Source organism: Chamaea fasciata, unplaced genomic scaffold, assembly GCF_029207755.1.
Source record: "Chamaea fasciata isolate MVZ Bird 193981 ecotype frontalis unplaced genomic scaffold, bChaFas1.0.hap1 SCAF_9, whole genome shotgun sequence".
NCBI lineage: Eukaryota > Metazoa > Chordata > Aves > Passeriformes > Sylviidae > Chamaea > Chamaea fasciata.
The window spans coordinates 26,396,788-26,409,000 of NW_027094094.1; the positions used below are offsets into that span (position 1 = coordinate 26,396,788).

Below are 12,213 nucleotides of genomic sequence, written 5' to 3' on the forward strand. Positions count from 1 at the left end.
GGTGCCGCGTTCCCACCGCCCCCCCAGGCACACCCCCGGGGCGGGGAGCCCCGGCGGCACCCCCGCCCCGCAGCCCCCTTACCGCGGCGGGCAGGGCTGCCGTCCCCGGCGCGGTGCAGCGGGGCGGGGCACGGAGGGCGGGCGGGCGAGCGGCGGGGCCGGCGCGGTGGCGGGCGCGGGTGGGGTTTCCGTGCGCGGCGCTTATTAGTGTGGTGATGGAGGACCGGCCCCTCGGAGCCGCCTCGCAGCGGCGGCGCGGGCTGACGGCAGCCGCCCGGAGGTGAGCGGCGGCGGCTCGGGCGGCCGAGGCGGCGGGGCCGCCCCCGCCGTGCCCCATGCGGGCGGCGGGGCGGCGGCGGCGCTGAGGGCGATGTCGGAGGCGGGGGGCGCGGGCCGGGCGCGGGGCGCCGTGGAGCGCCTCTCGGAGGCGGTGGGCGAGCGGCGGCGGCAGCTGGGCACCGCCATGGGGGAGGCACGGCGGCAGCGGCGGCTGCTGCTGGTGGTGGTGTGCGTGGCGCTGCTGCTGGACAACATGCTCTACATGGTCATCGTGCCCATCATCCCCGACTACATCGCGGCCATGCGCGGCGGCGGGGGTAGCGCCGGCCCGTCCGCGCCCGCGGGGGGCAACGGCAGCGGCGGCGGGAACCGGAGCCTTCTGCCTGCGCGGTACCCGCCGGCCTCGGGGGACAACGAGGACGTGCAGATCGGGGTGCTGTTCGCCTCCAAAGCCATCCTGCAGCTGCTGGTGAACCCCCTCAGCGGCACCCTCATCGACCGCGTGGGCTACGAGGCGCCGCTGCTGGCCGGGCTGGCCGTCATGTTCCTCTCCACCGCCACCTTCGCCTTCGCCGAGAACTACGCGACGCTGTTCGCGGCGCGCAGTCTGCAGGGGCTGGGCTCTGCCTTTGCCGACACCGCCGGCATCGCCCTCATCGCCGACCGCTACGCCGAGGAGCCGGCGCGGAGCCGCGCCCTGGGCACGGCGCTGGCCTGCATCTCCTTCGGCAGCCTGGCCGCACCCCCCTTCGGCGGCGTCCTCTACGAGTTCGCGGGCAAGCGGGTGCCCTTCCTGGTGCTGGCCTGCGTCTGCGTCCTCGACGGGCTGCTGCTGCTTGTCCTGGCCCCGCCCGGCGGCACCGGGGCACGGGCCAACATGCCTGTCGGCACCCCCATACACCGCCTCATGATTGACCCCTACATTGCCGTGGTGGCAGGGGCCCTGGCCACCTGCAACATCCCCTTGGCCTTCCTGGAGCCCACCATCGCCAACTGGATGAAGGATTCCATGGGGGCCAGCGAGTGGGAGGTGGGCCTCACCTGGCTGCCCGCCTTCTTCCCCCACGTGCTGGGCGTCTACGTCACCGTCCGACTGGCTGCTGCGTACCCACACCTGCAGTGGTTTTACGGGGCCCTGGGCATGGCCATCATCGGTGCCAGCTCCTGCTTGGTGCCAGCCTGCAGGAATTTCGGGCAGGTCATCATTCCCCTTTGTGGCATCTGCTTTGGCATCGCCCTGGTGGACACAGCCCTGCTGCCCACGCTGGCGTTCCTGGTGGACGTGCGTCACGTCTCCGTCTATGGCAGCGTCTACGCCATTGCAGACATCTCCTACTGTGTGGCGTATGCCCTGGGGCCCATTGTGGCTGGCCAGATTGTGCACACCATGGGCTTCGCACAGCTCAACCTGGGCATGGGGCTTGCCAATGTGCTTTATGCCCCTGTCCTACTCTTTCTCAAAAATGTCTGCCAAATGAAACCCTCTCACTCGGAGAGGAACATCCTCCTTGAAGAAGGACCTAAGGGACTGTATGACACCATCAAAATGGAGGAGCGCAAAGGCACGGGCAAAAGCCTCCAGCCAGCGGGCGAGATGGATGAGAACGGCATGGGCTCTTACCACAGAGACCTGAAAGGGGTGTCTGAGGAGGACTCATCAGACTATGAGTACAGTTAGGTTCCCCCACGTGGCCCAAACCCAGGAACAAGGAGAGACATGTGGGAGAGAGGCAAAGCGGGGGATGAAAATGTTACTGCATTATGTTTCTGTTCTGACGTGCAATATCTACAGTTTAACCTTTGTCATGATGTAATGGCTTTCTTCTAGACTTACTTTTAATCCATATTTCCCTCAGCATTCTGGCAAGGTGGAGGGGGTGGGAAATGGGAGACAATACTGAAAAAAATTATTGGCGTAATCATTAGCAGAAATCTGAGGGGATCTTTCAGAAAAAAAAAAACAAAAAGAAAACAAAAACCCCATCAGCCTTGTATATGGGGTATAATTGTGCAGAGTGTTCTCAAACTGAAATTGTGTGTGATATACTGTATATCTCTGTAAAAATTACAAGAAAAGCAAAAAAGTATGCGTAAATTTTCAAATGGTGTATTCAGGGACTTGGTAAATCTTGTGTACATATACTCAGACTTTCAGTTGGTTTCATATATTTAAGAAGAGCAACAACTGTCTCATTTTATTCTTCCTTGGGAATAAACTGAAGTATTGTACCTTTTTTTCTCTCTTGTGCTGCTCTCCGGTAAGTGCAATATGCTGTATTATGTTGAAGTCCAAGTTACAAGAATAATACAATCTGAATAAACAGAATTGAAGGGGATCGATTGTCTTTTGTTTTGTTTTTGAGGGCTGCTTGGGGGAGGGAGCTGGTTGTGCTCAGCATAACCCCTAAAGAAACAATTCCCCAGAGCACAATTCTCACTAGCTACCAAAATGGCACAGGATAAAACCCCAGTACAAAATGTTCTCATTCATTCTTCACCACATAACGGGTCTGAGCAAACATCGTGCTGCAACCGTGCTGCTGCTTGCTTAAAAACAGCTCCTTGAATTCTCATGTGAATTCAATTTTAATTCCCCACAATCATGAATTTCAATTTTCTAATATTTCAAAAATTACATTACCAGCAGTTAGAGGTACAATACTGGAAGGTGCCTTTCCCAGTGCTAAACGCTGCCCCAATTAAAAGGCACCCACCTCAATGACTCGACAGGGATTAAACAAAAACAAAAGATGGGTGAAACGCTTCATTCAAACATTTGCAAACAGTGGAAACCTTCGATCCATTCACAAGGGAACCAGACTGCATAATTTCCTCTGTAAATTTCTCTTAAAATAAAACAAAATCGTTTGTTTTAATTCTTAACCCATTAGGAAACAAAATAAATGATTTGTAATCGCAAGAGGAGGGAAAAGACATTTACAAGCACCTTGAAGGGCACCCACCCGTCCCTGGGGCTCTGGGCGCCACGGAGCAGCGCCCGGTCGGTTCCGCTGAGCTGCGCGGGACGCGCGGCTCGGCAGCTCCCGCCGGGGCGGTCGAGTCACTGTTCAGGCGGCGCAAAACTCATCAAGACAGGGGGATGGCGCTTTGCACGGATGTGCGGCGAAGGAGCGATGGCCACCGCGGAGGGAGGTGAGACCCGCTTTCCTAAAGCGCAGCTGCTTCTTTGTGGTAAGCGGCAAAAGCGGAGCCTCCTCCAGGCCGCCGCCCGCGCTGCCGGCCCGGGCCGCTGCTGCAGCCGGCCCCCCACGGCAGCCCCTGCAGAGCCCGGGCCCCTCCCGGGACCGCTGCCGCCCCGCCGCGGCTTATACCCCTCCCGGCCGTGGTGCCGGCAGCCACGGGCAGCGCCGCCCGCCCGTTCGGCCACCGAGCTTTCAGGAGCCTCAAATGCCCCACGGCGACACTTCTCGACACTGGCGACAACCGCCGCGGCAACGCGGCTCTGCGAGCACAGTAGCCGCTTGGGGCTGCCCTTGCCACTGCCGAGGCTGACCCCGACGGCCGTTAAGAGCGCCGGCGAGCCCGGCTGCCCCCGCCCGCCCTCGGGGGACACGGCCGGCACGGGGCGAGCCGGCGCCGCTGCTAGACGCCGCTGCCGGGCGCAGCAGGCGCGCAGCACAACGGGCGGGGAGCAGCGCGGGCAGCATCGCCTGTTGCGCGCAGCGGGAGGGGCGGTGGGGCAGGGCCGGGCCGGGCCGGGCCGGGCGGTGCGGGGCGGGGAGGAGCCAGCGGCGGCGGAGTTGAGCCGCCCTCCGCGCGGCCGCACCCAGAGGGGACCTGGCCGCGGAGGAGACGGCGGTACCTTGGACAGAGCCGACGCGACTCTCAGAGCCCTCCCGGCAGCCGCTCCGGAGCTCCCCGACGAGCAGGTACGGGCGGGCGGGCTGCGCACCCCGCGCCTGCCGCTGCCCCGACGGCGCGGCTGCGAGAGAGCCTGGGGCCGGGGAGAGCGGGAGCGGGGGCGGCGGGTCCCGCAGAGCGGAGCCGAGCGAGCTCCCTTCGCCAGACTCGCCGGGTTAGGCGGCACCCACGGGGCCGCCCGAGGATGCCGCCGCGATGGACGGTTCGGGGGGAAACGGCTGCTTCGGGGCCGAGGCTTGGGAAGGTCTCGGGACGTGCCGTCAGCCTCCGGCGGAGCGCTCCCCGACGGGTCCGGCGCTGCCACGGCCCGCAGGCAGCTCGCGCCCGGCGACAGGGCGACTCCTGGCTCCGCTCGCAATGCCCACGGCCGCGGCAGCGCGCGCTTCACACGTGTATTCCTGACAGCGCACACATTCCTCTTCACTTCAAGCACAGATTCCTGAGAACTTTAAGCTTATCCTCCCAATAACACTGAGAGTGAGGATGAATGGATGGGGACTGAATGTATTGCCCCGACAACACCATATACTGCAAGCTGCCTCCCAAGTTCACCACGGCAGGAGAACTCAAGTATAAGCACATGGGCTTTAGTCCTTCTCTGCTATCTGCTAGGAGAGATCAGTGCCTTTTGTTGTGGATTTGAGTTGCTGCTTTGAGCTGTGGGGAAGGCCACCCGGCTCTCCAGCCTGCTGTGACTCGCATCCACCGTGCTAAGCTGCTCACCCTGGCGCTCCAGCTAAGCCAGCTGTAAATAAAAACAGCTAGGATTATATTTTCTTTTCTTTTTTTTTTTTTTTTTTTTTTTTTGCCTAATAACTTTGACAATGTACCTCAGAGCTTTCTAGTGAGCAACTTTGAAGTCATCTTGAATTTCTGCAGGATTTTCTCCTGTGTCACTTTTCTTGTCCTTTATTAAGCAAATACAGGATTGGGTGTGATGCTAAGCTGTCAGCACTTGAACCAGAGACAAAGCATCCGTTCATCCCCACAACAGAGAAAAGCACAGTTCAGGCTACCACCTCCAAACTCTTTATCACACTGTTTTTACAGACATGCAGGGCTGTTAGTACTAGCACTTCCAGAGACATTGAGCCAAGATAGACTTTTAGTCAGCGTGACACCATATAGCAGTTTGAAAAAAAAAAAAAAAAAGAAAGTCCCAGCAAAAAGAATGCTAGCAGGATTTTTCCTTCAAGGGAGTACAGTTTGACGGGCTCTAAAGACAAAATGGTTGCTCTGTATTTGAATGCAGGACTGTGGGCAAGCCAACAGTCTTCCAAGAGATCCAGGACATGCATTATTTGAGGTGCTTTGGACCTGTGTTTTAGGAATAGAGAGCATGGCTAAGTGATGAGCCCTGTGCTGCACACGAGAAGGAGCAGAGCAGTGCAGTGGGTTAATGTGGCCTTTCCATGAGGGAAATCATCTCTCACCTGGGTTGAAATTGTGAGCAGATGACAGATCAACATGAGTTTGCTGTGTGGCTCATTGCAGGGCCCCAGGGACATCTCTCAACCTTACACAACCTATTTCACAGCACATGGCCCCACTGACAGCCAGTGCAGGACAGGGAGAGGACACGATCAACACAAGGTGTCAGTGACCACATACATATTGCATGCTGAAGCTGCAAGGCTGGAATAGCCAAGCTAATTCCTCAGGAGAGGAATAATCCACAGCCACCTCTGCCTATTGCAAACAAAACTCTTTAACTCACTTGCATACACTGTAGAGTTTAATCCAAATGGTTCTTAAAAGCTGTTGTAGAAGTAATTCCAGTGCCCTGAATGTAATAATTTCAAAGATTACGGAAAAAATATACTTTCTACATAGCCAACACGTTGTCTTTTATATTTTGCGTACACACAGTGCAAAGTAATCTAAAAAAACAACAACAACAACAACAACAAAACACCCTCTAATCCATCAAGACCTGATTGAACACGAAAAATTCCCTCTGCTGTAGCTGTACTTATGTACTGTCATAATTGAAGGACAATTGCTTGGTGTGGTCACTAGTATAACAGCAGAAATGTGCCTGTCAGATAGCTCATTCCTTCACAGAAAAGGAGTTAAGAGGCATCTTTAGAAGTGAAAACTAGGATAAGTACAATACCAGAGAGACATGACTAAAGGTACTAGCTCTGTCACAGATTATTTTTGTGACTTTTGGCAGGTTAAGCTGTCTCCCTGGATAAGTATATGCTATTTGGAAAGACTGCTCTACAAAGCAGCTCAAACCCAGGGTTCAGCACCCCTGCCAGTCCTCCCACAGCCGTCACAGGCAGGCTCACAGAGGCCCCCAGCCCAGACTTATGCCCCCGATGCACTGGTGCCCTGTGAGATTCTAGGCTACAGAGGGCAAAGGCACATCTCCATCAAGCTCCTTTTTACATCTTCTAGCATGGCACCTCACTGTACCCATGGAGCAGTGCCATGAAAAATACATTTAAAGGCTGTGGTGCTTTCATATCAAATGGTAAGGGGAGGAAATATAAGATCCTAACACAGAAAACTGCAACATTACTATTTCATGTGTCAACATAAGTACTTTCAAAGGAAAGCCCCCTTTCCTCCAGCTAACATGTAACAGTAATACAAAGCACACAGATTATGCCACAATAAATTGCAAAGTAAATTACAGTGACAAAATAAACCATGCTGAGAAGGGACCTTTTATGAGCATCAGATAGTTCTGAATAAATAAATTTATAGCAAAATGAGACAAACAGAATGTCAGAGCAATCACCACAGGGCTCAGTACAGCTACTTTGAATGTTGTACTTCTATTTCTCTTCAGGTTTGCATTCTGAAGCTTCTGTGTGTGTTTGCACAGGCAATACTCCCCTCATACATTTTGGTTATAAATAATGGGTACTGACAGGGCTTTAAATCTTTTCTATTTCCAGAACTGAGGCATCAGGCTCCATAAGTGCCCCCAAGTGACTTCAATTTCTGTCCTCAACTAAAGATTCCAAAAGAAATGCAGGAATGCCTGACCTAGAAAAAAACATGCAGAAGAACGAGAAAGATACATGCAGCAAAGATGAAAGAGTAAGTAACTCTTTCCAGAAAAGCAAAAAGGAAGAAAAGAAGATGACTTAACAACTTTTAATTCTGTAAATTAATATCATAACTGTAACTCAAGCTCTGTTCTAGAGCCAGTTTCTTCATTTCAGGGAACACCAGTTATCCTGCAAAAGTTTATAACCAGAAACTTTGATCTAATACTGGTGTTCCTCATATACAAATAAACTCTTTCTCCCAACATCCTCTGAAGAATTACAGTAAATTAAATATTATTCTGCAACAAATATTTTTATACTACAAAGACAGAGATGGCATGAAATTATTCACGCTAGTACAGCACTATCAAACTATCGCATATGATTCATTTTCAAGCTGCTTTAGAAGGGGCTGGGTGTGTATCCCTGTCAATAGTCAGCCTCCAGGGTTTTTTTTCTTAAGCAGAGTCATGAACTGCACAGGAACCTTACCCAGAAAGATAGGGTCAAAGCCAGGCATCAAAAAGAAATACTATTTAGCACATCTGTTTCCAATGACCAAGAAATTAATGACAGAAGACATATGTCTTGACTAAACATAGCTTGAAACTGTAGAATTACCATTCTTTTATCTTTGAGTGTATTACAGGCTAAATTGGATTTGCATTTCCATTCATAACAGGTAATCCCATGGTATTTTTCATGAGTATCTAAAATCTCTGGTTTCTAGATAGGGAACATAATGCAGCACTGACTTTTCTGTGGATGTCAAAAGGCAGAGAGGGTACCTGAGCTCAGAGGACACCCAGTCCCTGCCTACTGTTCCCAGCACTTCCTCCATGCCCTCCCTCCCTGCATGCACTGGACTAACTCTGAGCAGCAGGTGGGACAGGTAACTGCTAATCCTTTCTTCCACCCAAAATCACATTGTGGCCTGCAATCCTAGTAAAAGGAATGTCCATTACAGCAACAGCTAGCAAAAAAAAATCTGAATGTTGCCTACTTTAGGAGATAGGCAAAAATCAAATTAGAAATATAAAGCCTCCAAAAGTTTATGGCTTACACTAATCACTAATGGACAAGCATAGCTGCATTAGATGACCAATTCCCAACTAGGAGATGTAGCTCCCTCCCTGAGGAACCACGCTTAGAGCATCACAGCCTCTTGCAATTTCCCAGTCTTTCATGAATTACCTCTTTGCTTGATTTTCCCACTGCCCCCATAATTGCTCCGGCTTTTAAATGACTAATTACACTTCACTTGGTTAGTTCTACATTAAAAAACAAAGGAAACTTAATTGCATGGACAGCACGGAACTCTTTTGCTCCCAGATACTATTGCTCCAAAGAGGGTAAGGATAAAGGAAGTATGAAGAGAAATGTTTTATGAAGCCTTCCGGGGGGGTTCCAGACTGACTGACAGCAGAGGTTTGGGAGGGTAAAATAGAAGCTTATTGAGGACTGTAGGTAGTCAGTACTAATAAACTGCTAGACCTGAATGTTTTCTACTTCTATCATTTTATAACCATTCATATTACCAATCAGACAAGTATTAACCCATGGTTTTACTAATCACAAGCCAAATGCACTTCTTTACTCATGAAATACCTTAAAGTATTATTCTATTATTTCGTAATGTGTTTGCAGATTTCCTAGAGTTCAGCTCAGGGTATTTGCTTGCATCATGCCTCTTTGTCCTAGGATTTCTAGAATTTTTACCAAGGAATAGCGTCCTTGATAATTTTCCACTAGTCCCCTGCTCTATATATGTTCAAACAGTGTATTTGTATTAATCAGGCCTCTCAACTGCTAAAATAGAATAAATTCATTTTTAAAGGGATGTGACATATTAATCAGCAACAAAAAGAAAAAAAAATAAGAAAACAGAAGAGGACAGATTGGAAACAAGTAGAATTACTCACTAATATACATTTCTTTTTAATGATTAGGAAGTGCCAAAACTTCCAGTTCCACCACTGCAACAGACCTTACGCATGTACCTGCAGAGCATGAAACACTTGGTGCCAGAGGAGCAATTTAAAAAGACCAAGGCCATTGTGGAGAAATTTGGAATTGCAGGAGGCCTGGGGGAATCCTTGCAACAAATGCTTGAGGAAAGAAGTGAAAAGACAACAAACTGGGTAAGCAAATGCAGTGGAAAAAATAATTGCTGTGTTGGATGATGCTTATTTACAAGTTCTTTCTGCTGTTCTCTACGCAATGTTTTCTTCCAACAGGTCAATGCAAACCCGGGTCATTTTGACAGAGGAATATTTCAGACATAATAGGCTAGATTTTTAAAATTATGTCAAAATCCATGTCATTAAATGTTTTCAGATCGACAGTTTATTGACATTACTGAGGACATTCATTCAGCTCAGGTTCATGCACAGAAGCATCACAATACCTGTAGGAAACACACCTTTTGGATGTAATTTCTTCCTTTGCCTTAAATAACAGGATTTAGAATTTTTATTGGAATGAAAAAATTTTCTGATAGGGCTTTAGAAATGCCTTGCACAGCCATCTACCCACAGTTCTAATCCACTCCAATTATTCTGGAATGGAATATTTCATTATAGGAATCAGTCTTTTAAAATTGAACTATTATTTGCCATTCATTGTCATGCTATACCAGTGTAGTTACCCTGAAGCAGTTGCTTTGTCAAATATGCACATGCATGTATATACGTGTACATCTATCACACAGACCACGCTGAGACCTCTGCCTTTATAAAAGTCCAGCTTTCTGCTTCCCAAGGCAGGCAAATTAGGTAAGCCTTAGCTAAAGGAGATTTTACCATTCCACAAAGTTGCAGTTCATCCTGCCCTCATTAACCATGTTAGAGTATGCCAGCTGAAAATTAGGGTTTTATTGAAGTCCTTCCATCCCAACAAGGAAAATGATTTTACGGAGTCAGTGAAGTCCTGCAGGCTCGTTACTGATGTGAGTGAATTGTGGTTCTCCCTTTTGTGTGACACAAAAAAACTCCATCAAATTGCTGCTACAGTCAGGGGGAAAAGGCTACAGTGCTGTCAATGTGTTCATTTTAAAAGCAGTGCTTAATTTATGAACAAAATACTGCCCAATCTTGTTTTCATCTTGCGATTCAATAGATTAGCTAAACTAACCAGCATTTAAATAGTGTTCCTGATAGGAAATAATATTCCAGAAGACAACTGCTCATTTGAGCACTTATAGCATGAAAATTACAGAGGAAGGATGCATAAGCATTTTCTGAAATTGTGACAGTTTAAATTGTGGTTATTAAAATAAATACCTGATTCTTAAGGTAAATTAGAAATGGTTTTATTTGGAATTTAACTTGCCAGGAGTATATCTCCAGCATGTTCCCCTGAAGACTCCAGAGACTGTGGGGGAAGCATCTGTTCTAACAGCAATGAAATATCTCGGAGGAAAACTTTTTCAACTGATGCATGCATCTGTAATTATTTTTGCATAATTTTGTTGTTGTTTATAGTTACCATATGCAAAGCCTGCCCTCTCAGAAAGACCATTTGATCTTTTTACGAAAGCCTCCGTTTTCCAAATAATGATTCTTCAATCTCTGCTTAGATATAAAGGAATGCAGTTACTGTTCATCTGGGTTTTCAATAAAAATGGTTAGAAATTTAATGTGTGTTTGTCTGGGTCAAGAATCAGCAATCTGCATTTGTGTCAGTGGACACAAAGGGAATTCACCAGGGGCCCTATCCACATGCCACTCTCTGCAGGACTGAACCATTAGACTTGGGAAATTCTTCTCCCGCTCCGACTTGTACAGGACAATATCTGATGGCTAGCAATGGAGCATCTTGGCATCACTGACAAATACTTGAAGCCCCCTGAGAAAAGGCATCACTAGTAAAACCCTGGCTTCTCTTAAACATATTCTAATTGCTGTGCAACAGTTAACATGCTGTATTCAAACATTTTCTGGTTGTAGAGAGAAGCAAACAACAAAATACCCAAAGCACCCCAGTGTGGAGCTTGTTTAGTTTTTAATGGAACGCCCTGTAAATTGCCATTGATTGAGAAATAGGATTATGGAATTGCAGCTGAACTTCTGCCGAGCTGAGGTCACAGAGCCCAGCCTGAAAACGCTCAGCAGCTCCATTAATCAGAGCCTATGGCTGACACCAGGAACACCAGGCACTGTCTCCTCACCCCCAGACTGCTTTTCTGTGTGCTGTTGGCAGCTTTAAGACGTTGTGTCCCTTTCCCTCAGGTGTTTAACTACTGGCTGGAGGACATGTACCTCAACAACCGCCTGGCTCTTCCAGTCAATTCTAGCCCCGCAATTATCTTTGCTCGTCAGTATTTCAAGGACGTAAATGACCAGCTGAGGTAACGTATCACGACTTTGCAGCTTTCACTAAATGAAAGGACATTTTAAATGTACAGCTTTTGCAAAAAGACAATCAACTTTCATTAAAAAATAAGGGCTGTAACCATTAAAATGATTTCCTACGAGGCCTGCTGACTGAGGGCAGTGTTTCTGGGATAACTCATACTGATACTCAGAAAGAAAGATGTCATTACTATTACATTTATTGCATGAAAAAATGCCATGGGATTTATATTTTTAAGGAATATTTACAAAGCTTTTTACTGTACGTGATTCAAGTAAATCCCTTTGTGATGAAAAAGAATAAATACTAATTTCTGACACACAGTTTCAAGGAAAATAATCTTTAACATGGCTTCACTATGACTCATAGCCACCCTGCAAACTGGAAAGGCCACACTGGCATTAAATTGTCCCTCTCAGATGCACAAAAGGGCACCAGAAACACGGGGGATCTAAGAAAAAGAATTCAGAAATCATTCCTCCCCAAGAACACTGCCTCCTTCAGGCCCATCAGTCCCAGCCCTGAACTGATCTTTCTGCTTTGAGCTGAAGTGGGCAATTACTATCATTTAAAAAGTAAGAAGGTAAGCACATAGTCAAGCACAGAATATACCTCTCTAGACACCCTTAAAACAGGATTCCATTCTTCAGCCTTTGCCAAAACATTCTTCCTTTTAAAACAGTAAAAAATCTAC

General features: G+C 48.7%; 2 protein-coding genes across 2 annotated transcripts in view; both read left to right on the plus strand.

Moving 5' to 3' along the window:
• Window positions 1–370: 370 nt before the first annotated feature.
• SLC18A3 (solute carrier family 18 member A3) lies at window positions 371–2,615 on the plus strand. Its single transcript, XM_066190639.1, has one exon. It carries the CDS (start codon window positions 371–373, stop codon window positions 1,955–1,957), a length of 1,587 nt encoding a protein of 528 aa, XP_066046736.1. The 3' UTR covers window positions 1,958–2,615.
• A 1,471-nt stretch (window positions 2,616–4,086) lies between these two features.
• Window positions 4,087–12,213, plus strand: part of CHAT (choline O-acetyltransferase) — a 29,817-nt gene continuing 21,690 nt past the window's right edge. The window contains exons 1-4 of the mRNA XM_066191913.1: window positions 4,087–4,169; window positions 7,071–7,215; window positions 9,116–9,307; window positions 11,396–11,514. Coding sequence (XP_066048010.1) covers window positions 7,153–7,215; window positions 9,116–9,307; window positions 11,396–11,514 — 374 coding nt within the window. The 5' untranslated portion in view covers window positions 4,087–4,169; window positions 7,071–7,152. The remainder of the gene's footprint in view (window positions 4,170–7,070; window positions 7,216–9,115; window positions 9,308–11,395; window positions 11,515–12,213) is intronic.